General features: G+C 34.8%; 2 protein-coding genes and 1 long non-coding RNA gene across 3 annotated transcripts; all 3 read left to right on the forward strand.

Annotated features, from left to right (window-relative positions):
• Positions 1 to 728: 728 nt before the first annotated feature.
• Positions 729 to 2,717, forward strand: LOC116163073 (DNA damage-regulated autophagy modulator protein 2-like). Its single transcript, XM_031476919.1, has 4 exons — positions 729 to 1,391; positions 2,018 to 2,139; positions 2,192 to 2,415; positions 2,478 to 2,717. The coding sequence occupies exons 1-4, from the start codon at positions 1,303 to 1,305 to the stop codon at positions 2,715 to 2,717; spliced, it is 675 nt and encodes a 224-aa protein (XP_031332779.1). The 5' UTR covers positions 729 to 1,302.
• LOC116164999 lies at positions 2,535 to 2,899 on the forward strand. Its single transcript, XR_004144054.1, has 2 exons — positions 2,535 to 2,611; positions 2,664 to 2,899. It is a non-coding gene; the product is annotated as an uncharacterized LOC116164999 (long non-coding RNA).
• Positions 2,900 to 7,019: 4,120 nt separating this feature from the next.
• LOC116164998 (DNA damage-regulated autophagy modulator protein 2-like) lies at positions 7,020 to 20,487 on the forward strand. Its single transcript, XM_031479264.1, has 5 exons — positions 7,020 to 7,661; positions 19,543 to 19,664; positions 19,712 to 19,935; positions 19,988 to 20,135; positions 20,190 to 20,487. The coding sequence occupies exons 1-5, from the start codon at positions 7,597 to 7,599 to the stop codon at positions 20,429 to 20,431; spliced, it is 801 nt and encodes a 266-aa protein (XP_031335124.1). The 5' UTR covers positions 7,020 to 7,596; the 3' UTR covers positions 20,432 to 20,487.
• The last annotated feature ends 5,996 nt before the right edge of the window (positions 20,488 to 26,483 follow it).

A 26,483-nucleotide genomic window follows, 5' to 3' on the forward strand; every position in this document is an offset into this window, starting at 1 on the left:
CTAGTCTATAACTTTTGATTGAGAAGTCTGATGGTTTTACACTGCCTTTTTTTGAGGCCCGACAAAAAATTGTCTCAGATCGACCCGGAAAAAAATTTTCTTATAGAATGTGGCCTATAGAATGCATAATTTCAAACAGTTCCAAGATTGGGCTACTAGTTCAAAAGTTACAGCCCTTTGAATTTTCTTTCGAAATTGGTTTCTAGTCCATAAGTTTTGATTGAGAAGTCTGATCGAAAAAGTAGGAATTGTTTTGGATTCTACGCCACAAAATTAATAAGAAAAAGTGTTTTCCCGAGAAATTTTGATGCAATCAATTTTTGGTAAAAAAGGAAGGTTATACACTGCCTTTTTTTGAGGCCCGAAAAGAAAATTGTCTCAGATCGACCCGGAAAAAAATTTTCTTATAGAATGTGGCCTGTAGAATCCATAATTTCAAACAGTTCCAAGATTGGGTTACTAGTTCAAAAGTTACAGCCCTTTGAATTTTCTTTCGAAATTGGTTTCTAGTCTATAACTTTTGATTGAAAAGTCTGATCGAAAAAGTAGGAATTGTTTTGGATTCTACGCCCCAAAATTAATAAGAAAAAGTGTTTTCCCGAGAAATTTTGGTGTAATCGATTTTTGGTAAAAAAGGAAGGTTAAGTATTCAAATACCTTGCGATGTATTCGAATACTTTACGAAGTATTCCAATACTAAATATTTGTGAAAGTATTTGAGTTACAAATACAAATACTGCTTCCATAAAAAAGTATTTAATTACAAAGTATTTGAATACTTTAAAGGATTTGAATACTAAAAAGTATTTACAAAATACTGCCCAGCTCTGCTGTTTGGACGGAAGTGGGAATGAAATGGTGATGGTAATTGTACCTACTGGTGGGAATGTCAACAAACATAACGTCTCCGAAACTACCACCCTGTCCTGATAGAAATTTAGATTAATTCCAGATTCCAGGAGTCAAATTACGAATTAATCACATTAAATTTCACATCTTTACAACCCAAGATACGCTCAAAATTGATACAATGAAATCAAATAGACGTTACACCAGGCTCACTCTCATTCCTATTTGATTTCATTAAATCAATTTTGAGCGTATGTTGAGTGTGAGTGTCGCCTTAGTGTGAAACAAGTTCACCTTTATTAATTAATTAATCAATTAATAATCCATTGTCCAATGTCCACATGGGAAACTTGCACTAAACAATACACGTTGGTAAAACAAATAACGCAAAACGAGTAAACAAACTTATCTCTGTTTAGATAACGTCTAAACGTTTAAGTATTAACAGCATCAATGGTCAGTAGTTATTTCAACAAAATGATGAAGTTACAATACTTGCCAGTTGCCACAACTATTTGGTTTCTTTCCACATTTATTATTACGTAAGTTCATTTTATGGGCCACCCATTTCCTTCTTATCTAATAGTTGACTTATTATTGTAGGCAGACAAATGCCTATTAAATTTAGTTTAAATAAATGTGCTTTAAACAGTGGTTCGTGGCTGCGTTGTTATGAATAAAGATGGTGAAGAAATGCACGACAGTATACTTACACCCGGAAACGACTGATTGATTGTAATTTGTAGGTGTTTTATTGCCTTAACCATAACAGATTCCGATTTCTTTATGATGTGGGTTATCTTACAATCCCCTGATAATGCAGATTTATCTAGGTCACTTACACTTTGAATCTATCATACAGTAATAAATAGGTTAATGCTCTGCACTGAAATGTCTGATTAATTATTATTGCTTTTTGTTTTCTATAGCTACGATATGATATGATTTTTTATGTTGAAAACTTATGCTTAATTCTTGATATTTTTTGGAAAATTGTAAATGATAAGACCTTATTAATTGTTTGAATATTTATTTGTTTATGATTCCTTCCTACCGAATAACAAATAGTGACCCCGACCGAAAAAATATTCGATCCATTTACTTATTGTTCAACTGTTAATTACCATTTCAGACATTGTTTAATATTAATAATAATTACTAATCGTAGATATATAATAGCCGTGAAGACAGGGAGTGTGTATTATTTGTTTCCATACATCAGCGAAGCTGGAGCACTACCACCTGCAAGTTGCGTGTTTTCGCAATTCCTTAATTTAGGAGCACTACTACGTAAGTTTACCACTATACCTAATAATTTTCTTTTTCTTTATCGCCATTTTAGTATTATTTGCAATGTACGTAAGGTATCGCCAAGTTGAGCATGACATAAAAACCCAAAACATAAAGCTAAATTCAAAATGGAATAGCGTAACATTTAAAGTTGGTATTGCGGTAAGTTTTGGAACAAGCATAACTGCAAATTTCCAAGAAAGTAACATTCTTATTGTCCATTTAATTGGTGCCTTAATGGCTTTGGGTATTGGAAGCGTTTATTGTATACTGCAGGTATATACATATACATATTCAAATAGCGTTGGTGGTCATACATTAAATACGTTTAATTGCAGACCAGAATATCGCACGCTTATGTTTCCGCGTGTAAGAGAAGTATTCCAAAATGGATGTTCTACTTAAGTTCCTATGGTACCGGTGTTTATGCTGATATTTCTATCCGGAGTTTTAGGAATGACCAAATTTACTGGTACATTACACAGGGACCTTTATTTCTATTTAACGATTTGTTGAATTGGCAGGTGAATCCAAAATGTGGTGGACGGAAGAACATGAAGGTTATAATCTCCGATTGACAAGTACATTTTCGGAATGGATTTTAGCATTAATTATATTTACTTATATATCTACATTTTCAAACGAAATCAAATGCATTGAATTTGAAGGTGTTCAGTTAAAAATTGATGGCAAAGATGTAAATGAGTATCAGTTGCAGGACTAAGGTAAATGATGGCGAATAAAGAAATAATGACAAATATTGTTGTAATTTTTGTATCTCATTATTATGCAGTAGGTATGGGAAACAAAAACAGTCCCACGTTATAGACCGGGAGGCAGCGTACATGGTAACTAAACCATAACCCACAAAATATTCGACAATGCAGGCTGAAAGTATGTTGAAAACTAGTAATAAAATCACTCGTCTGCCTGTCGTAAGCGGCAGCATTAACTGGGGGCGGCGCTGAATAAGTGACTTCTTTAGACGATCAACTAAATTACTAAACTATAAGGGTCACGGAAAAGATTTGTATCAAGAAATCCCATTTTTTCCATAGTTTTCAAATATGCTATGGCAGACGATTTCAAGTGCATCGTTGGTGTCGCCCTTCAATGTAGGGAAAAACACCCCTGAACTAAACCACGAGGACCATATAAAAATTATACATAAAAAATTCCTCTTTTTGTCACTACTTTAAATGATTCTAAACTTCCCATTCACATAGTTCCACCCACTTCAATCAGACGGATTGTAAAAGGTCAGACATTTTTCGGTGGCATTCGCCCAAATTGCGATGAACTAAACCATGAGGACCATACACAAGTCATGCATCCCGGCATCCGGTAAATGCGTGGAAACCCGGTAACGCGTTACACACATCAACACCCAAATTCACGAAAATCTCCCGAAGATTTATGAATTTCTGTGTGTTATTGGAAAAGAGACCTACCTCCATCTATACCTTGATGGTAGCGTCAATTTTACTTACATTTCCCAAAGCACTAACAGCAATATCCATATCGGAAGCGCTAATAATGACTTCGCTACTTGTTGGTACTTTACCAAGATGGTAAATTATTCGAGAATCTGCCTCTGAATCTGAATCTGCAGCACAATCTAGTTTTTACCACATCATCTTCCCTTGCCACAAACTTATAACACTTACCTAACTGGAAAGTAATTTCTAGCCTCTAAATTTTAACGATGGGTAAATTTCGATGATACGCAATGTTTAACGTACCTACTCAAATCTCTCGATTTTCCTATTTGTACGGCTGCATCCCTACTGGGAAAGCTCTGCCGACGCAAAAAAAATTAACAAAACCTAGTAAAGTAACGCAGTCATCATATCGTACTTGCGGTGGTAAAAATTTATCTAGATGAGGTCAAAAAACCAATAAATTCTACTACTATTTCTTCATTTATACATCTTCAACATTGATGTATGATGGTCTTCCTCTTAGATGACTGCTAAAATGAAAAGAATAAGAATAACAAAAATAATCCAGTAAATTTGGTTGAAAAAACCTCCAAACGCATGATTATTTTGTCTGTAACAATATGTATTTATTTCGAAGTTCGATTATGTTTTACTATTTCGACAATCCTGCTTAGGTATATGTAACACATACACTCAATTCTTACCTATATGAAAATTTCCGATCTGGCTTAATCAAGAGGGTATAATATGGTCTAATCTAATAAATATTATTATTAATAGTACAGGAAACGGTTTTGCCTTGGCAATTTTTTCAAAATGGATCGATTAACTTGAACAGTAGGTAAGGAATAGCCTAATGATCAAAATCGATATCATGCCAAAGGGCGCTTTCACCCTGGAGGTGTTTGTCACTCCATCTCGGAGATATGGCAATTTTCTATTGTATTTTTAACACAGGAATAGATAGAAAAATTAATTCTAACATTTTTTTTTGAAAGTTAATAGGTACTTCTCCAGTTATTGGCGCGACAGAAGGTACGAGTTTTTCATATAGAAAAGCACAATGTTTTTAATTGGTTATTCGCGAAAAACTCGAAAAGTATGCATTTTATTAAAAAAAACTATCGAACACAGAATCGTAGCTTTTAAAAAAATCAAAGAAAATAGTTTTATTAATAATTGCTGTATGACCAATACGAAATACGAGTTTTGGCTTGTTAAAGGTTAGCTCTTGTTCATCAAACGCTAAATTAGAGAGTTTCACAGTCAAATAATGGCAAAACTATGCATTTTTCCAGAAAAACTTGTAGATACAATATTTTTAAACTATTTAAAAAAACCTTTTTTCTTTTTTTTTAAACAAACTTTAGCATAAATGGTAGATGAGTTACGATGCAAATAAGATAGATCCGCACTTCACAATCCCCTAATTACCACCCTAATTAAAATTAGTCTTTCCTCTTTTCCAGTTTTCTTTAATTACGTATGATTAATACATTCTAGAAGTGTGACCAGACTTAATTTTGAAATAATTGAAGCTAAAAGTGAAAAACGAAATTTTGCAATTTTGTGAAAAACGTCCTTCTCTCAAAATAACTACAAAACAAATGGAGATACGTAAAAAAATGCTACAGCATCCAATTGTAGCTTTTTTAATTCCAAACATTTTTTTCAACGGCAATTTTCTGTTCGACAAAAATGAAGTGAGATATATAGACGTTAACGTGTATTTATATGCGAGCACTACCTTGTTTGAGCTCACCCCATTTTAAAACTAAAGGTTTTAAATGGATTTGATGTAAATAGCCTTGTAGCTCTTGTAAAAACCTACAAAATGATTAAAAAACGAATTACAATTTTTTTCGAAAAATTCTGAAATTCTGATTATACGTGCGCGGCTGTCCGGAACATTCTCCTTTGCACAAATACACAAACATTCCGCCTCTATGAACTGTTTAATGTTTATATAACCGTTGGATACACCATCTGTCAGGAGGTTGAACACTATACTTTGTTCGAAATGCACACCGAACAACTGTCGTCTAATAAATGATTAACTTTTTGACTGTAAACACTTTTTTATTAAACCACAATAAGGGTTGATTTTTAAGGGTGGAAATATTCTGAAAGAATGTTTCAAAGCCTCTAACAATCAGTAGTCAACTCATATGAACCAAATTTTGTCTCACCTTAAGTTTTAATATGTAGTTTTATGGGTTTTGCAAAAAAGGGGTAGTTTACACCTTTAAAAAATGAAGAGCGCCCGTCGGCATACAGATTTTGAAGTGGAGGATAAGTGGAACTTGATCCCAAATTTGCATGCAAATCATACATAAATGAAGAAAATGAAAAAATTGCCAGGTTTTATTCTATTTTAAGTTTCGTTTACGGACTATAACCCGATGCCCTAAAAAACAATTAAATTTTTAAATAATTCAATTTCCATGCGTGGGTAGAATCCTTTCACAACTTATTGCCTCTTCACACACTCTTCACGACTCCCTTTAGTCTTTCATTATTACTTCGTCCTTTCTTCCTTGGACGCCTTTACTACGGCTTCTTGGCGCTTTCTTTCATCTTATCATTTTTCTTCGCTGTTCATTAATTGAGAAACTTTTTCCGCCTTACTGATTCTTCCATCTTTTGTTCTTACACGCGTTTTCTGCACTTATCCTTTATTTGCCTCTATACACCATACAAGGTTGCTTGGGATTGATGCTTGTGCCTTGGCGAACAATGTTGCAACTTTTGATTGTATATATTAATTTAAAGTGTTAAACATTTAACATCTCTTACTTCAATAGGTTTATAACAAGTAATAATGAAATACATAATTATAATAATTCTCAACGTCCAAGCGTGTTTAGTTGGAATAATACCCAACTGGGAATGATAAAGACCAAATAAATCCATTTTTGAGTATATGGTTTGTCCTTTATAATAAATTTGCAAAAGAAGTGACATATTGCCCCTGAAGTAAAAATTGTGTATATATTTCTGTGCATATTACGCACTTTTAGATACAAATGACCTAAGATTAAATTTGATAGGTACATTAATTAATTGTAGGTAGTCGAGATAATTTTTAGATAGTTATAAATTCAATGTTTTTAGGTCTATTTCATAATATACTTACTGTGGTTTTGATACATAGGTGGATTAATACATACTTCTTATCACTTAGTATTATCACAGATATACGTAAACGTATACTGTGGTATTATTATTTGTCCTACTGAATTTGTTATTCAAAATCAATGGAGTAAAGCACGTGATGTAAAATGAAGTATTTGCGGGACAATGAAATATTGCAAATATGCCTGCTACAGGTTACATTATGAAATCTGGCATTTATAAATTGCCGTTGCCGATTGCCGTTTTTATCAATTTAAACAAAAAGAAAAACATAGGTTTTCGAGTATCGATCTCTCCTGAACAAGTACTAGCCATGGCCCAAGGGAGACCGAAAACAGCTTTATGATCTTCAATGTGTATTACCAGCAATTCACAACACACACGACTTTATGAATCATAAAATGTGCCATTTGACTCAAATAAAAATTTACTGTGACCTGTGTTTGGCAAACACGAAAGTAACACCAAATATTTGATAAAAAGCACACCTTTCTGCAATTTCAAATCAAATAATTGCTGGTTGTGGTGCCAGCTTAACATGTGATGAATTGTGCCGAAATTCTTCCAACATATATTCCAAAATATACTCCCACATTCACAACGACGTGCTGGGTTGTACAGTCACAGGAGCGATGCAGGAGTATACCGAATACCTCATTGTTTGTTCTGTCGCATGTGACTGGGCTGGGACCGATCCTCATTTTCATATCAGAGAATTGCGCCCAATAATGACACCTTCATAAAGCAAATATCGCAAAATGGGTAAACAAAATTATCTACCTTTAGAGGCTTTAGATAAGAGTCTTGCAGCCGTCAGTCTTTTAAATAATTTAGTTTAAGTTTCATAGGTAGGTACTTGTCCAGTAGTTGTTTCAAGGAAATGATCAAGTTACAATACCTGCCAGTTACCACATGCATTTGGTTTCTTTCCACATTTATCATTACGTAAGTTTATTTAAAGGGATGACATTTCCCATCCATATCTTATAGCATTTAAGAGATTCAATCGCCTAACTAGACTAATGTTTGATTTGGGCACCTCCCGGGCCCGCATAATCACAAGGTGGGTGCAGAATCGTAAAAAAGTTGGGGTACTATGCAGGCCATCAAATCAAAATTTCATCACTAATTTGATAATTTGACATCACCGAAACTAATTGATTGGGTCTCTTGGGGCCCGTATATTTTATATTTTTTCCTAACTGACTTGGCTTTGTTTTTACGGTCTCATTGTGCGGCGTCAGGTATTGTACAATAAGCTATCCATTTAAAACTCGAAAACCATATCTTATTGATTTGCCGACTTTGGTTTTCGGATAAAATTTTGGGTTCGGTTTGCATAAATGAAAAGACGAAATGCATGATCGTCGTTACTTATATCTGTAAATTAATTATGGATTGCGGGTGTTTATAGATGAAACACCGTCACAGATCACAGACTTCTTTGTAATGTGGTTATCTTACATTACAAATTCAGTGATAATGCAGATATCTAGGTCTACACTTCTATTAAAAATTGTAAAAGCTTATTCATTGTTTGAACATTACTTCTTTATTTTAAGGTTGTAACCGATTAGTGATTAATTGTTCCATTCATGTTAGTCTCAGAAAATTTGTTAATTCAAAAACCAAGCGATCTATTTAAACTTTAAATAATTAAGTAGCCACTATTATTCAATTGTTGCCCATTTTACTATTAATCGTAAGTACTTGCATAATAGTAGTTAATTTGTATTCTTTTTTAAGGTTGCTACCGAATAATAAATAGTGTGGCCATGTATGGTTCGCTGTGTATATTCTTCTTATCCTTATCTTTTCTCGGCGTCATTGGTTAAGCTTTTCGGATATTACCTTAATTACACTTTATTACTTCCAACTAGTTCAGGTAAATAAAGGGGTTAACAATAGGAGATAAGTCGATGGAAAACAGCAACTGACTTTGATCTACTCATCGATCTTTGTATCCATTCAATTCGCTTCACCGGAAATAAACCACGCCTGCTTTAAAACAAACGCTAGCATTAAAACACAATGCAAGCTTTGGGTGTAGAACAATAATAAGGAGATAGGAATAATTCGCACCCGGACATTTCGCACCCGGACAATTCGCACTCGGACATTTCGCACCAAGGAAAATTCGCACCAAAGATATTTCGCACCCGGACGTTTCGCTCCCGGACAATTCGCACCCGGATAATTCGCACCGGAATAATTCGCACCAGAATTTCGCTCCCCTGAGAGGGTATTTTGTGTATGGTTGACTTTTAACATAGAAAGTCGGCTGTGAAGTATTAAATTAACTCAGAGCTTGAAATCTCCAATATTACTCACCAATATCACGTTTTATCACTTTGTGCATGTAATAGACCTACATTTAAAATTTGGATACTTTCAATATTAAGGTATAATTTGGAATCGTGACGTCCATTTTGTGTTCAAACTCTAAATGGGATAATTTATTAATATTGAATAAAAGTTCTGTAAACCGTTCCCATATAATTTAATAAAACGAAGTGATACACTACATGTTTCGACCAACTGTCATCTTCAATTAGTGATCTACAAGATGGTAGAAATAATTGAGGAGAGACTATAGCTATAAAACTTACAATAGATGGAAAACAATTAAAAACCCAAAAGGGCAGTAAAACTGGAAAGGCCAACGACCATATCCGTGGTTGGTTCCAGAGTAAAATTGAAATTTGAAGAGGTTGATAAACTAAATTTTTTGCAAGAGAGGGCCGAACCTAAAAACTAACATTAGACGACGGTATATAAGCAACGATGAAACTTACGTATAAAAAAGTCAAAAGGTCAAAAGACGATACCCTAACTAATAAAATACCCAATTAAGGGCTTTGAAATGAGAAACCATCTGCACTTCCAAAATCAGTGCTCGGTTTAGCTAATCATACCTTGTCATCGTTGACTCAGTTCCTGGCATTGCATGTTAAACTAAGAGCCAATGGATCCTTATTTGCTCTTCTCGCTCGACACAGCCATGATGAGCAGTTTTGGAGTTTAAGGTTCTTAGCAAAGAGGTAGGTACATGTATCCTTCATAGATTATTATGTATCTCTTTCCCCTTTTCGTTGTACCGAACTCCATTGTTACGCGCCCCGTATAGTTTGCACCGCCTAAATCTCATATCCATTATCAACTTTTTGTAATAAATCAAATTTCAACTTTTAGCCTCAGGGACAAGTCCCTTTTTGATGATATTTTCCTTGATTTTGGCGTTTTAATGTGGCACTTAAACATTTATGTTGGTTAAACAATAGCCATACAATTTGTAGAGGAATAATTTTTTTAATAGTATTTATGAAGCAAGAATTCATACGTACAATCCTATGTACCTTTTTAAATGGAATGGACCATATCAAAGCACAAGCAGTAGAGATTTTAGGTCACTTTAATAGCATCCATATCACTCAAAATCTGGAATTTAGTACTTATTTTATTGTAATCTCCGTATTAAACATGAGAACACTTGCTAAAGGTACCATGAATGAAAATTTATTTAAAACAAAAACAAAAAAAAGGTAAAAAGACACTCATCCGTGATGTAAATTGTCCATGCACTCATGTTCACAAGTAGACGGATGCTGCTAAACGCTGGTATCGGTCAATCAGCAAAACTGTCACGTGACATTTCTTAACTATATTTACCCAGCTTTATTGTACCAATTCACAATCAAGGTTTTTTTCATTTGGAAACCTTTTAGCACGTACAAATAATATTGCAATAGGAATATAAAAGTCTAAATAAAATTTTAACAATTATTATTTATTAATAGCTGCAAGTTAAGTTTCCTAGTTCTCTAACCTTCGATGTCGCCCATTTAAAGGACACATAACGAAATACGTATGTATTGTCTTAAAAGAATCTCAAGTAAATTATAATCATATTTGAACGTAAAACAAATAGATTCTTGAGAGTTTCCGTAAAATTAAAGAGATAAGAACTATAAAGTAACGAAAAAAGCAAAAAATGTTGATAAATATCGTGAAAAAAATTGATCTTGCTATTAATTATATGGCTATTATTTAAATAATATACTGAAATTGTGAAGATCCATGACTCTCAATGGGGTGCTTAAGAAGCTTCGGAGAAACAACACCAAAATCTACCCATTTATTATTATAACAATTTTTATGGGGAGATTTTGGTGTTATTTCTCCGAAGCTAAATAATATACGGTGGTGCATTAGAAACGATACAGCTATTTCTGTAAATTAAAATAATTTTCAAAAAACGCTTATTGGCACGTCAAATTGATCATGGAAGGAAACAGTGTCTAAAATAATACTTGTTCACTTTGTCTTTGTCTCGCATCGCTGACAATGCAACCCTTAAAATCTTAAATGATGCATCGTTGGTAAGGTCGCCCATCTCTGAATTCGGATATGTAATTTTTTTGGTTTAGTTGTTTCATTTCCAGTGCATTCGACGTTGCAGGTACAAGTTTTCTCTTTTTTATAACACTTGCAACTGCATAATTTTGACGCACGATCGCATTAGCTTCTATTACATAGTGATCGGCCCGACATCCTTCCAATGACATAAACAACAGCGCGCCCTCAACGTACTTTTAAAATATTTCGAAAATATCAAATCTAAAAAATTATAGTCTCACCAAATTCAGAGAAGGAAAGCCTTTCCAATGATGTCCTATCTTCCTTGTTGCGCAATTACCAATGCTAAGGGTTTTGCTTTAGTACTAGCTTAGTGTAAATCTATTCTTTACACTATGGTACTAGGTATGCCATACAAAAATTAAAAAGGAAGGGCTCCGTTAACTTAGCACCACCATTTCAAATTTTTGACTAAAGACAGATTGCGCTAGAATCTCTATGGCTAGCGCCAGCTAGCGCCACTTTGAGTTCAGCTAGCGCCATTATAGATTTTGCAGAAAAGCCTTTGATTTTCGGGGGGTGCTATGTTAACGCTAGCACCACCATTGCGTCCGATCATTTCCAAAAGCAAGCGCTGTGTTCGTCAGACCTAGCGCCACAAATTTTAGAGCTAGCGTCACCCCCCAATAGTGAGGGGAGCAATTTTTCCTAGCACCACCATTTTGTCTTTTCATGTAAAATTTTGACGTTTTGTGTTCTGCTGACCTAGCGCCAGCTAGCGCCACTTTGAGTTCAGCTAGCACCATTATAGATTTTGCAAAAAAGCTCTTGATTTTCGGGGGGTGCTATGTTAACGCTAGCACCACCATTGCGTCCGATCACTTCCAAAAGCAAGCGCTGTGTTCGTCAGATCTAGCGCCAGCTAGCGCCACAAATTTTAGAGCTAGCGCCACCCCCCAATAGTGCAGGGGGAAATTTTTCCTAGCACCACCATTTTGTTTTTTCGGGTAAAATTTTGACGTTTTGTGTTTTGCTGACCTAGCGCCAGCTAGCGCCACAAATTTTAGAGCTGTCATCACCCTCCAATAGTGTGGGGGGAGGAGGCACCACCATTTTGTCTTTTCGGGTAAAAATTTGATGTTTTCTGTTCTGTAGACCTAGCGCTCAAGTTAACCTAGCGCAATTATAAATTTTGCAAAAAGCCTTTAACTTTTGGGGGTTTATTAGCCTCTAACACCACCATTGTGTTCGATGAATACCAAAAGCAAGCGCTGCGCTGTGTTCTTTAAACGTAGCGCAAAGCTGGCGCCCAATCCCCAACATTGTGGGGGTCCTTTTTTTTATAATACCACCGGTTTGTTTTTTCGTGTTCAATTTTGCTATTTTGTGTTTTGCTGACATCTCCCAGATAGAGTCAAAATCTTAAGAGTAGGCGCCACACCCAAGTAGTCTGGGACAGTTTTTCGTAGCTTTATGACTTGGCACCACTGAAATATTTTGGATTAATTTTCTAGTAAAACGAGTGGTGTGGTAGCTGAATCTGCGGCAAGTATTAAAATAAGGAAATACAGTTCAATTATTATAGAACAGAACCATATTTTTATACCTTTCGCAGTAGAGGCATTGAGACCTTGGAGTAGAGAAGCTCGAAAATTTTGTGGAATACCTGGGAAAACGCCTATTACCAATATTACTGGGGAACCCGAGCTACCACTTACTTACGACAAATGTAAGTATTGCCATACAACGTGCAGGTAACGCGGCCAGGCAGTGTAATGGGGACCACGATCCCCATGGAAGAAAATTATCATTTATTAACGAGCTCCTAGCGAGCACGATATCTCGATAACGTATGGAGCGATTACGATAAAATTTTGTAGGTGGATTCTTTACGAGATTCTTTATCAAATTTGTAGATCGGAGTTCGTGAACTGGCAATGTAACCCAAAAAATAAGGAAGGCCCTTTTGGCATCTCCGTGAGTTGTGAACCGAATTGCATGAAATTCAATATGCGTATAGCTTTAGCCATATAAAACGCAGTTCCAAAAATTGAGCCTAATCGATCAACATTCACAATGCTCTTTTCGCATTTCGACCATTTATGAACCGAATTGCAAACTTTTTTTATTTATGAAGGATTTAAATGAAATTTGATACATAACCACTTGGAATAAAAGCAAATATAACGCTAGCTTCAAAATTTGATTTTGCGCATGCGCAGTGCCAACTTTCTTATTTATGGAGGCATTCAAATGATATTTGAAACATAACCACTTGGAATAAAAGTAAATGTTGGAAAATTAGTAGTTGTGATAAGTTTTTCTTAAATATTTAAAAAACTATACTATTTAGCGCGAAATAAAATAAATAATCTACAGTAAATTGCGAACAAAAATGGCCTCATATATAATCTTGCTAAATTGAACCATTCCAGAGTTACGAGGGTGTAACAGTAGAAATTTTTCATCTTTTTTTTTAGATTCTTTTGGAAAAAATATGAGATTATCACTAAGGAAACTATTTTTTTTGTTAAAACCGGTTAAAACAAATTGCGCTTTAGTGACCGGTGGTATGTTACTGGTAAGTCCTTGAAGGAACGATAACCTTACCACCTTCTCAAGGGGGGCCATTTTTTCAAGAGACTTCCACTATGAGGGACAGTAATTCCTGGGGAGTTGCAGGATGTGTTGTTATTGCTCTCAGGTGTTCGACAATCTTCCATTCCCACTTCATCGGGTTCTTCTTCTCATGCAGCCACTGCTGCACCTGATGGTAAGTTCTAAATGAATGTTCTACCTGGTAGCTGCTGAAGTGGGGACAAGCGCAGCCAACTTGAACAGTGAATGTATAGGATGCTTTGAAATAGCTTGCAAGTAACCCTGGTAACGAAAACAAGCCAGATCTTCAGTGTTCTTTACTTCAAACATGATTTCATTTTTCCAGAAAATCGAAAAAATACAAAAAATGCCTACTTTTACACCCTCCGTAACTCTGGAATCGTTGACTTGACCAAGATTATACACAAGACCATTTTTATTCACAATTTAATGTAGATTATTTTGGATATGGTACTTTTCTCGCCAAACCCCATAGTTTTCTAAATATTTAAGAAAAACACCAAAAACTACTAATTTAACAACTGGTGTAACTTTTTACCAAACAATATGTGGACTGTATAGAACAATTTGCAGTTAATGGGAAACTTTTACTTTTGATGTTTAGGTTAAGCCGTTTTGTCGACTAATTGCACCGTACTATAGTATGAATTTTTAATTTTAATATTTCCATATTAGGTACTGTTTCTTGTGAAATTTTTCTGTTTTGTGCTCTACTCACTAAACAATTCTTTTTGTAAGTCACAGTATTAATTTCACTACCACAGTATTGCGAGCTAATCGTTTAGAACACAGCGCAGTGCAAAATTTTAAAATTTCAACGAACGTACCTACCTACTCATAACCTATATAAAGTCGTTAAATCAATCAGCATATTTGTTAATTCTGCTAAAAAACAAAGAAGCAGTTCTTATATACTTATGTGTAATTTCCGTATAGCTAACTAATTTTTAGGGTGCAAATAAGGCATATGTATTTTATATGATTAATACACTCCATTAATATACGACCAATCAGCTAGGTGATTGTTTCAAATTCTAACCAATCAGATGATTTTTTATCTGATTAAACGCTAGGTAGCTTTTTACAGCGATAAAAATGCGTGTAGGAATACGTAAAATATGTAGTGGTTGTAAAATTTACTCTTTTATTTATCTCCGTAAAATACACTCGACCTTGGTCAAGATAATTTTATTTTTAATTCACTCAAATTTTGTTGTCTTCTGGAAAACACTCTCGATCAAAAGCATAATATTAATAAAATCGCTCCAGCTAAAACGGTCGCGATTTTATCACACTTTTGGTTTCGAGTTTTTTCCGTTGCAACAAAACTTTCGTGTAAAAATAAAATTATGCGATTAAAAATCAAGCTCTTGTGTATTTACTCTCGATAAATTATATACCTATGTACGTCACGTCGACTACTATCTAAAGGTGTTTTTTTAACAATACAGATTTACCAACATTCACACAATTAACGCGCCTGTAAACCCTTGATGTGACAAATAATTTACAACTTTTGCGCATTCATAAAGGATTTAAGTAAGTTTGTACCTGCATACCTCACCGTCAGTTTACTTCGAAGTGAAGGGTTACAATCTTGCTACTTTATATACAAATTTTAGTATTTTTATTGGAACTTTTTACTTTAAACAGAACGATCAATCCAAAAAGTAAAGGATTTCAAATTGAAATAATTTGATTATTATTTCCGACCTTAAGAGGGACAGATTTGCACATTCGGGTTTAAAAAAGGTAAAGAGTTTGACCATCCCAGATGCGATGTCTGTCCGTTAGCACAATAGTTCGATAACGAATGGACCGATTACGATGAAATGTTGTAGTTGGATCCTTTATCAAATTTGTAGATCGAAGTTCGTGAATTGGTAATGTATCCCAAAAAATAAGTAAGGCCCTTTTGACATCTGCGTGAGTTTTGAACCGAATGGCATAAAATTCAATATTCGTATAGCTTAAGCTATATAACACGCAATTCCAAAAATTGAGCCTAATCTATCAACATTCACAGTGCCCTTTTCGCATCGACGTGTAAATAAATATGGAAAACGAGCTCCTGGGTATGGCTACAGCATGTGCAAAACCAAATTTTGAACTTGGTGTTAAATTTGCTTTTATTCCAAGTGGCTATGTATCAAATTTCTTTTAAATGCTTCCATAAATAAGAAAGTTTTCAATCCGGTTTGTAAATGGTCGAGATGCGAAAATAGCATTGTGAATGTTGATCGATTAGGCTCAACTTTTGGAATTGCGTTTTATATGGCTAAAGCTATACACATATTGAATTTCATACAATTCGGTTCATAACTCACAGAGATGTCAAAAGTGCCTACTTTATTTTTTGGTCTACATTGCCAACTCACGAACTCCGATCTACAAATTTGATAAAGAATCCATCTACAGAATTTCATCGTAAACGGTCAATTCGCTATCGTTATCAAGATATCGTGCTAACGGACAGACGGACAGACACCGCAAAATTATAAACTCGCTAGGATTTATAATTGCGCTAGGTTAACTTGAGCGCTCGGTCTACAAGAACAGAAAACATCAAATTTTTACCCGAAAAGACAAAATGGTGGTGCCCCCCCCCCACACTATTGGAGGGTGATGGCAGCTCTAAAATTTGTGGCGCTAGCTGGCGCTAGGTCAGCAGAACACAAAACGTCAAAATTTTACCCGAAAAAACAAAATGGTGGTGCTAGGAAAAAATGCCCCCCGCACTATTGGGGGGTGGCGCTAGCTCTAAAGTTTGTGGCGCTAGCTGGCGCTAGCTCTGACGAACACAGCGCTTGCTTTTGGAAATGATCGGACGCAATGGTGGTGCTAGCGTTAACATAGCACCCCCGGCCCCCGAAAGTCAAAGGCTTTTTTGTAAAATCTATAATGGCGCTAGCTGAACTCAAAGTGGCGCTAGCTGGCGCTAGGTCAGCAGAACACAAAACGTCAAAATTTTACATGAAAAGACAAAATGGTGGTGCTAGGAAAAATTGCTCCCCTCACTATTGGGGGGTGGCGCTAGCTCTAAAATTTGTGGCGCTAGCTGGCGCTAGGTCTGACGAACACAGCGCTTGCTTTTGGAAATGATCGGACGCAATGGTGGTGCTAGCGTTAACATAGCACCCCCCGAAAATCAAGGGCTTTTCTGTAAAATCTATAATATGGCGCTAGCTGAACTCAAAGTGGCGCTAGCTGGCGCTAGCCATAGAGATTCTAGCGCAATCTGTCTTTAGTCAAAAATTTGAAATGGTGGTGCTAAGTTAACGGAGCCAAAAGGAAGTATATATGTACTTAATAATTACAAACATTTAAAAGAAAAAATCATCAATATCGAGCTGTTCCTAAAACGTTTCAAGATTTTCAAAACCCTTACCTACTGTTTTGATTATTAAGAATTTCTTAAAAAAATGCCAGAATTTTTCCATGTATCTCTTCAAACTATAAAATAAATAACAGTAAGAAAATCAAAAAGAAACTTTAAAGTTCATTCCCTACCATTAGTTGTAGCAAAGATAACGCAAAAAAATAAGCAGTTAGTGTAATCTCAGTCACCAATAATCAACATATAGCATATGTGGTCAAAGAAACGTAAAACTGGTTCTAAGAAAACTGGAAACTTACCTTTTCTGAACACCACCACAACACTACCACCAGAAATAAAATTTTTTAAAATTAAAAAAAAAGTATACACAATAGTATATTGAAAGACAAGTGTTACAATGCGACCTATTGTAATACGACTATCTTGTGGCACGAGTGGCGACGCGAAGCGTAGCAACGAGTGTCCGCAAGATAGGAGTATTACAATAAAGCATTGTAACACGCGTTTTTCATACTATTTTTTCTATTTCGGTGCTTTAATTTAATTTAAAAAATCATTATCAGAAACTATAGGGAAACATTAGAGCTAACATGTTTTATGTTGGGAACACTTTTTATGCCGTTAAGTTTTAGGTTGGCAGCGTAGTAAGACTGACATTTTGAAGTTCAAACATGGAAGTACCCAACGAAGTAACTACATGTACTAACTAGTAACTGCCAACTTAAGAGATGAGTTACCAAAAAAAACGACTATAATCACTGTCTTTGTACAACTGTTTTCGGCCGAAAACAGTTGTACAAAATCATCATTGTGACACCGAAATAGAAAAAATCAAAACCCGTGCTCAGATAAATTTTAAAATACCACTCTCAAACGTTCAAGAATGAAGATACAGGCGTTAAAGTTCTAATTAGTTGTGGTCATACGTACTTAAACCTGATTTTTCGGACCTAATTGCTTTTACCTTGTAATAAACCCTATTCATCTTCCAGAAATAATAGAAAGGATGTCATTACGATATTTCTCTTATTGTTTCTTTATGAAGTGCAATTTGTGTTATCGGGGTCTTTTCAAATTTACCTTTAATTATAATATTACCTTATTTACTTATCCAAATTTAGTGCCATCTATGAAATGCATTGTTCTATTGTCATTTATACATACTCGTTTTGTCTAAAATAAATTTAATTCATTTCCTTTGTCACCCTTTTCAACTAAAGAAATAAAGAACAATTTTTTATGTGTTTTCATTAAGAAATCTGTATGTAAGGGAGCGTTAAAATTACTTCCTTTTTCTATTTTCATCTTGATCTTATAATGTAAATATTTTTAACTTTAGACTTATCACTTTGTTTGTGTACGGTATTATATGTTGATTCTGTTTTAATATTAAGAGCGTTTCAAAAGTAATAATATTGTAGATATACTATAACTAGGTATAACTATTTGGTATTTAATTACTCCACAAAAGACGTTTCAGTTACCTTTTCTTATTTTGACAAAACGAAAGCGCAGTAGATAAAAATTATGTGTTCTTAAATTACAGGATTTAACTATATCAGACTCTTCATACAACTTCAAAAAAAAACCAGCGTGATTATATTTAAGAAATGGAAATACTTAAAGAATCGCGATGTGTTGAAAATGAAAGACCAAATAACTATTATTTGAAACATTTTTCCATGAAGTAGATGTTTACCAAGATGTGCACTACTACATACATTCTGTAAAGGCAATGGTCTAGTAGCCTCTTAAAAATATTTAATTTTAATAAACCAAAGATTTACAGAATTATCCGGGTGTGAATTATTCGGGAGCGAATTTTTCGAGTGCGAATGGTCCGGGTGCGAATTATCCGGGAGCGAAATGTCCAGGGTGCGAAATATCCTGGGAGCGAAATGTGCGGGTGCGAATTATCCGAGTGCGAACTGTCCGGGCGCGAATTGTCCGCACACGGTTGGTTCTAGTTTGTAAAATTCAAATCGGTGGGCGGGGTGGGCGTCACTCCGATCTAGCTTCTTTCGGAATTTTCCCCACTGATATACAATGCAAAAATTATGCTGTTTGATTCGCGATTAGGGGTGCGTTTATCGAATACGAATACAAAATCACGGTCACGCTTAACTTCGCACTATTAAGCGGCAGAGCAAAGCGATGCAAGCTTTATAGGGGAGTCGATGGTGTCCGTCTGTCCATGAACACGATAACTGTCAAACGCTTGGATCGATTTGGTTCAAACTTTGCACAGTTAACATTAGGGATGTAACGGAGATTCGGTTCCGGTTCCGAAAGAGCGGAACTTCCGATTGATTTTGCATTTTGGATTCCGATTTCGGTTCCGATATAACCACTTCCGTTACATCCCTAGTTAAACACCACCGGGACGAACACATTTCTTATGCCTTACATAAATGATGTGATGTGATGACTAATTTAATAGATACTTACCATCGTTCAACCATTGTCCATTTTAAGATAACATTGACCTTGTCTAATATTAATTACTAATCGTAGATATATAATAGCCGTGAAGACAAGGAGTGTGTATTATTTTTTTCCGTACATTAGCGAAGCTGGAGCACTGCCACCTGCAAGTTGCGTGTTTTCGCAATTGGAGAATTTAGGAGCACTACTACGTAAGTCTACCAAATGCCTATTCATTTATTCTTTATCGTCATTTTAGTGCAATGTTTAATGTATGTTAGGTATCGCCAAGTTGAGCATGACATAAAAACCCAAAACATAAAGTTACATTCAAAATGGAACAGCGTAGCATTTAAAATTAGTATTTCAGTATGTCTTGGTATAAGCATAACTGCAAATTTCCAAGAAAATAACATTCTAATTGTCCATTTAATTGGTGCCTTAATGGCTTTCGGTATTGGAAGCGTTTACTTAGCACTACAGGTGTAAATACAAATACTCTAGGTGATCATACATAAAACATATTTAATTGCAGACCAGAATATCGTACGCGTATGTTTCTGCTTGTCAAAGAAGTATTCCAAAATGGATGTTCTACTTAAGAGTTCTATTAGCAGTTCCTATGTTACCGATACTTATACTGATAGTTGTATGCGAAGTTTTGGGAGGGGCAAAATTTACTGGTATTCATTACATAGGCACCTTTATTTCTAATTAACGATTTGTTCAATCGGCAGGTGAATCCAAAATGTGGTGGACCGAAGAAAATGAAGGTCATAACTTTCGATTAGCAAGTACATTTTCGGAATGGATTTTGGCATTAATTATATTTACTTATATATCTACATTTTCAAACGAAATGAAAGGGATTGAGTTTGAAGGTGTGCAGTTAAAAGTTAATGACAACCAAACGTGTGAACGAGTGAATGATTCTTCGACAGTACCGCTTAACAGTGATTCTATGACATCGTGCACCTAATCCCTAATTAATGAAATTAGTTTGTAATTTGATCGTTAAATAAACTTGTTTTAAAACTCCTTGCGTTTTTTTTAATTTCCATTGTCCAAGTCCAAGATCCAAAACCTATGACAGCAATCCCTACTGTCAGCATTCGTGTTGGTGTCGGCGCCATAAATGAGGTGGCAAAGGAATAATCGCTTTTCAGTTTGATGTCTCATAAAAAAATAGTATTGTCAGAATTGTAAAATAAAAACCATTGGTACTTCGAGCCGGATAAATTATTTAGTATGGTGTCAATATGGAAAATAATCTGAAAAGATTAAGCCGTGTTCTAAAGGCATTCCGCCGAACCGTTTTGGTTTTGAAAGAGCAACTGCTCACGTCGACACAGCCCGTGTCAGTTCTCGCTCTTTTGACAAGACGTTTCAAGCTCTACGTTGCAGATCCCAAAGTCCCGTCTCCTAGAAGCTTACCCAGGTCTGAACTTGATGCTATAGGAGTGGGTTATTTTGGGTTATGCACTTATTCTCATACCTAACCAGCCGCCTTTCGACTGCATTAAATATCTCATATAATCGACGGATACCTCTCAATCAAATATCCGCTTCACAAGACCGTAATTTCAAGAAGTTTCATTCTAGAGCATTTGAATATAACATAAAAGTCAGTATTTAACAAGGAAGACCTGGGGAAGTTACTAGGTCACCTCAGTTACAATTTTTAAAGTAAGGATTTGCCTTATATCCACTCATACCAGTTTTTAAGATGAAGTTGGGGTTTTTTTTCGAAAAATAATGTTTTCATGAAATTAAAATCAGATATTAATGAAACCATCTTAAGAATTTGGTAGCTAAGTACTCAAAATATAGTTTATACCATTTTTTTGTTTTTAGATCAGATGGAAAGAACGAATTTTGTCCTGTTTCAAAGTAAATTTTGATGAATTGCTAACTGAGTTAAAAAATTAGTTTCTAAGGTTCGAATGAGTTTGTAAAGTAGGGGTTGTAATCACTCTCACTTCGGGTAGGAAATTAAATTCTAGTGACAATTCAACTCATGTATAAAAAATCGCATAAGCCGCAGTGCAATTGTCACTTTGACAGCGGCAAAAGTTACCTGCATCTTTTCCAGCGACAAATGCACTAGTGGTTTTTTCACTATTCATTTTCGAAAGAATTATCGCATTATCCTTTCCCATATGACTAGTTTGACGTCTGTCAATAATTGATTAGTTTGGTGAATTTCTTGTTCGTTAAATTGTCCTGCCGAATTACACTCGAGGTTTGTATTTAAACCGAGTAAATTTGGGTTGTTGCAACTCAAATCTGTTTCCGTTTAGCAATTGAACTCGAAAAACTGTCAACCTAAAAATGCTCCACCTGCGGTGTCGCATTTTTATTAGTTGACAGTTTTTCTCGTCTAATTGCTAGGCAACAGATTTTCATTACCTTAACAACCCAAATTTACTCGGTAAAATACAAACCTCTTGTGCAATTATAAGTGAGAATTCAGCAGCCACTAGAAAAAAATTAAATTTATTAATAATTACCTTATTAATATTGACTTTCATTCTAATACGGAAGTCAACAACTAGAGTTTTGATTTAGTGTATTGATTTAATATACAGGGTGACAATTTGAAAACTTACCACCCCCCATATCTTAGTAAATAAACGAGATATTTAAAAAAATCAAAATCCGTTTCGGTAATTCGGAGGGGGAATCACAATGACATAGTTGGCGACGCACCCCCTCCAACCCCCCGCGCCCCAGCCACCCCAACTTTTAAATCTTAAATAGTGACCCCCCATGTGTGATACGTCGTTGGAAAGCTCTGAAAAAATGCTTTCCAACCATACCAAATAGCATTACATTTAGGTTAGTAATTATCGTGCAAATCAAAAAATAAACATGGAAAATCGTATTTAACTTGAACTTCCAAAGCCGACTCGACAGCAACTCATTTTTGATCGCCAGTTATAATCTATTCTCAAACTCTTGTCGAACCTTTTCAAATGTTGGTTTTGCAATATTTCGACATTCTTGAATATTATTCTCTGTCTTAGTTCGTCTATGTTCGCCGGTTGCGTTTTAAATACGACAGATTTCAAATGTATCATATTAGTTTATTTTTTTATTTGGACGATAATTACTAACCTAAATGTAATGCTATTTGGTATGGTTGGAAAGCATTTTTTCAGAGCTTTCCAACGACGTATCACACATGGGGGGTCACTATTTAAGATTTAAAAGTTGGGGTGGCTGGGGCGCAGGGGTTGGAGGGGGTGCGTCGCCAACTATGTCATTGTGATTCCCCCTCCGAATTACCGAAACGGATTTTGATTTTTTTAAATATCTCGTTTATTTAATAAGATATGGGGGGGTGGTAAGTTTTCAAATTGTCACCCTGTACATATAAACTGAAATGACATGAATTATAAGTCTTAAGCTGCGCTTCTAAGGATGCATTGTCCAGTTTCAAACTCTTTTAGAGCCATTTCGTGGCATCCTAAGAATGTATTCAAAATTAATTGCAAGTAAGTCTTTCTGGTAACAATTTAACAGTTTGTTACAAACGTCCCCGACCCGCTTCAAAGTCATTACATAGTGAATAAAAATGAATGGTAGAATCCAAACCAACAAAACGTGCAGCATTTTGAAGCCCACATATAATGGGAGGTCTACTAAAATGAGGTATGCGAGATATTAGAAACGAACAGTTTACTAATAATAAATAATTGACTTTCTGTTCAGTTATTTTGAGATATTGAAAAGAATGTTTCTGCGTTATCCCAACCAATGTGCTCGCGTCACCATTCATGCAAAATCATCTTTTTGATAAAAATAAATAAAACACTAAGCTTGAATTCGAGCACTAAATTGAATTCACTAATTCACTTCATTTTTGTGTTTCTACTACTTTATGTCGCTTTGTTTTGCAAAAAACTCTTTCTGTAGAGATACAGTCTTAGAACCACGGTTAAATTATCACAATTGTGTATTTTTTTCCTTATAAATCCAAATCTGAAATAAAAAAACAACATCGCATTTTTTTTAATAATAACAAAAATTTATATGAAACACCCTGTGTATTATTATATCATATGGCAGTTCTCAATTAAAGAAGATTTTTCAATTATTTTCATTTCGATCTAGTTATTCATGAGAACGATAATGTAACGTTTCCTGTTGTAGTTTCTGACTTTGAAGTTTATTACATAGTGCTGTTTGAGCTTAATAAACTGCCGTATGATGTAATAATATACCGGGTGTTCCATATAATTTATTATCTGAAACATGCGATGTTGTTTTTTTAAATTACAGATTTGGACGCGGTAGACAAAAAGTAGACAATTTTGAGAATTAACGGTCTTTCTAGCTCTGCAACTAAGTTAGCAATAGTACCAACTTAATTTGAAATAGACTGTATATATCTGCTAAAACATGCTGTATATAAAGGCATACTGACTTCCATTTGGGACACTAAATTTACTCTTCATTAATCAGTAATTACTTTTTGTTCTACCACTCTTTGCATTGTTGGTAGATTTTTCACTTATACTTTTCGAATTTCTGTGCGAGTTTTCAAAATTTGCATATGTTTTAGTTGTGTTTTTGTTCAAACGTTTTTGTTTCTTGATGACTTTGTTTCCACTGGGCGGTTAACTTTACGAGTATATGAACTTATCAACGACTCTACGTTTATACTAGAAGGAGAACATTATAGCCAACTACTACTGGCACAATTACGGACCGCCCCTTTTAATTCTAAAAATAAAGAAGCAATTCATTTGGATTACAGTCCATTGCTTAATTAATTACTAAATACCTTATGTTTTGCTAGGTACTTCTTGGGACATAGGTGCAATAAGTAAATATGTAGCTAGCAGAACATAGTACCAAAGACTAAGAAAGACTACGATAGTCTTTGATAGTACTACTCCAAAAAATTTGAATTGTAGTACTAACTTATCACTTAATTAGCAGTAAATTGTATACTTACTCAGCCGATATTTCTCTGCTGGCTATACAGGGTGCCCATGTATGAAATATTGTATATATCTCGGGAAATAACGACTGTATACACAAACTAAAAGTTGATTCCCATTAGAATTTTTTTTCTTCTCTTGACTTAACATATTAGTACCCTTATACAAGACAATTTTTCAACAAAATTTAAAAACTCTATTAGTAATTATACACCAATAACATTAATCTAGATATCCTACATAAAAATTAAACAAATGAACGTGTAAGTTTCTTATTAAATTTTGAAGATAAAACGAAATTAGCAATAAAATGATTTTCATCACAATTAAGTGTCCAAATTTTCACCATTAACTACAAGGCAGTGACCTAGCCTATCATGAAAAGCTTCAAAAGAATTTCTGAGCTTTCTGGGATGAATTGTTTCAGCTTGTTCTTGTATTTGTTGAACTAATTCGTCCAGATTCTGAAGTGGTTTTATACTGTTCACTTCTGATCCATATGTTAAGTTACTGTGGTGTTTGATTTTGGGTCATCAAATCGGAATTTTTCTATGCGTTCAGATTCTGTTAATTGTTGAACCATTTTTAATTTTCGATGTACCAACTTCTTAAGATACATACGATTCTGTCACATTTACTTGCCTACAATCAATTTTTAGGACAAATTCAAAAGTTCTCAGATGTCTAGATTAGTGTTATCGATGTAATTACTTAATATGTTTCTTGTATAAGGATAAAAAGGGTGGAAATAAAACTTTTATTATAGTAACACGTTGTATACATTTACCGAGATATACACTGTGTCCAAGAGAAGGATATGCCTATCATCTCCGAAACCATAGAAGATACGACGTGGCTCAAATTAGAGGAAAGTTAATAATAATAATAATATACATTTCATCTTTTTTTAGCCATTTAGGTACATGGATAAGATAAGTCAAATTGTAAACAGACAAACAAACAGTAAGATTTACGACAAACAGGTAATGATAAAACTATCACACATTATGTGAGTAGCCATATATAGCCGATACTAACTCAACTCCATGTAAAATCCCATAAGACGATTTTCAAATCATTTTAAATTTAACTTATTAATTTGTCGTTGGCATTGAAATACTTCAATATCCCACTTTAATTTTTTCAAATTTATGAGTAACTTCTCAAGCCTCTTCTTTTGTGATATATACACTGGCGATACCTTTGCTTTTCTCGCAACTGATTCAGTGGTTTTTGTCATCTTGCTGTCTATCAATTGCGTCTAACAACCGACCACTTTATATTCCCCCAAGTAGTTAATCACGCCCTCTTAAGACATCCCCTCCCTCTGGTAAATCGCTGACCTCAAAGTGACTACCAGAGGCTCCATTAAGGTCGTTACCCTTTGAGAGCTCTAGTTTTCAAAATCGCCGCCAGAGGAAGATGACCTTCAGGAGATTTGAAAATCGTCTTATGGGATTTTACATGGAGTTGAGTTAGTATCGGCTATATATGGCTACTTATACTCTTTGTATTGTATTTCTCCGTCTTAATGCTCTGCCAATTATATCAACTCTTCTTAAAAAATAAAGGTATTTTGAAGACCAAAATTTCTTTTTCTTCTATAGAGAGTATTTCTCGATATGCATAATATCTTGCTTATATTTGTCCAATTGAAACCAATATTTCTTAAGTGAATAATTTGTTCATTATTAATATTATATATTTTGGTCGTCCCTCGTGACCTCTAATGAGTGTTAAATTATTGTTTACATTTCCAGGGGGTGCATTAAGTTGCAACCCCCACTAAAAAGAATAGCAAATCTATTAATACCGTTATTTTGTACTAATTGTGTACTTATTTGTACCACGGGTACCAAATTTTGTACCACTACATTTTAAACGTTAGGACCAAATCTATACAATGGGGTTGCAACTAAACCCCACCACTCCAAATATTCAGATTCTTAAAAACGTTTGTGCCATAATTTTGTACTAATTTGTACCGTAAATAATAAGTTTTGTACCACTACCTTTTAACCACTAGGATCAAATCTACATTGGGGTTGCAACTTAATGCCACAACCCCAAGTATACAGATTT

Source organism: Photinus pyralis, unplaced genomic scaffold, assembly GCF_008802855.1.
Source record: "Photinus pyralis isolate 1611_PpyrPB1 unplaced genomic scaffold, Ppyr1.3 Ppyr1.4_LG2, whole genome shotgun sequence".
Taxonomy (NCBI): Eukaryota; Metazoa; Arthropoda; class Insecta; order Coleoptera; family Lampyridae; genus Photinus; species Photinus pyralis.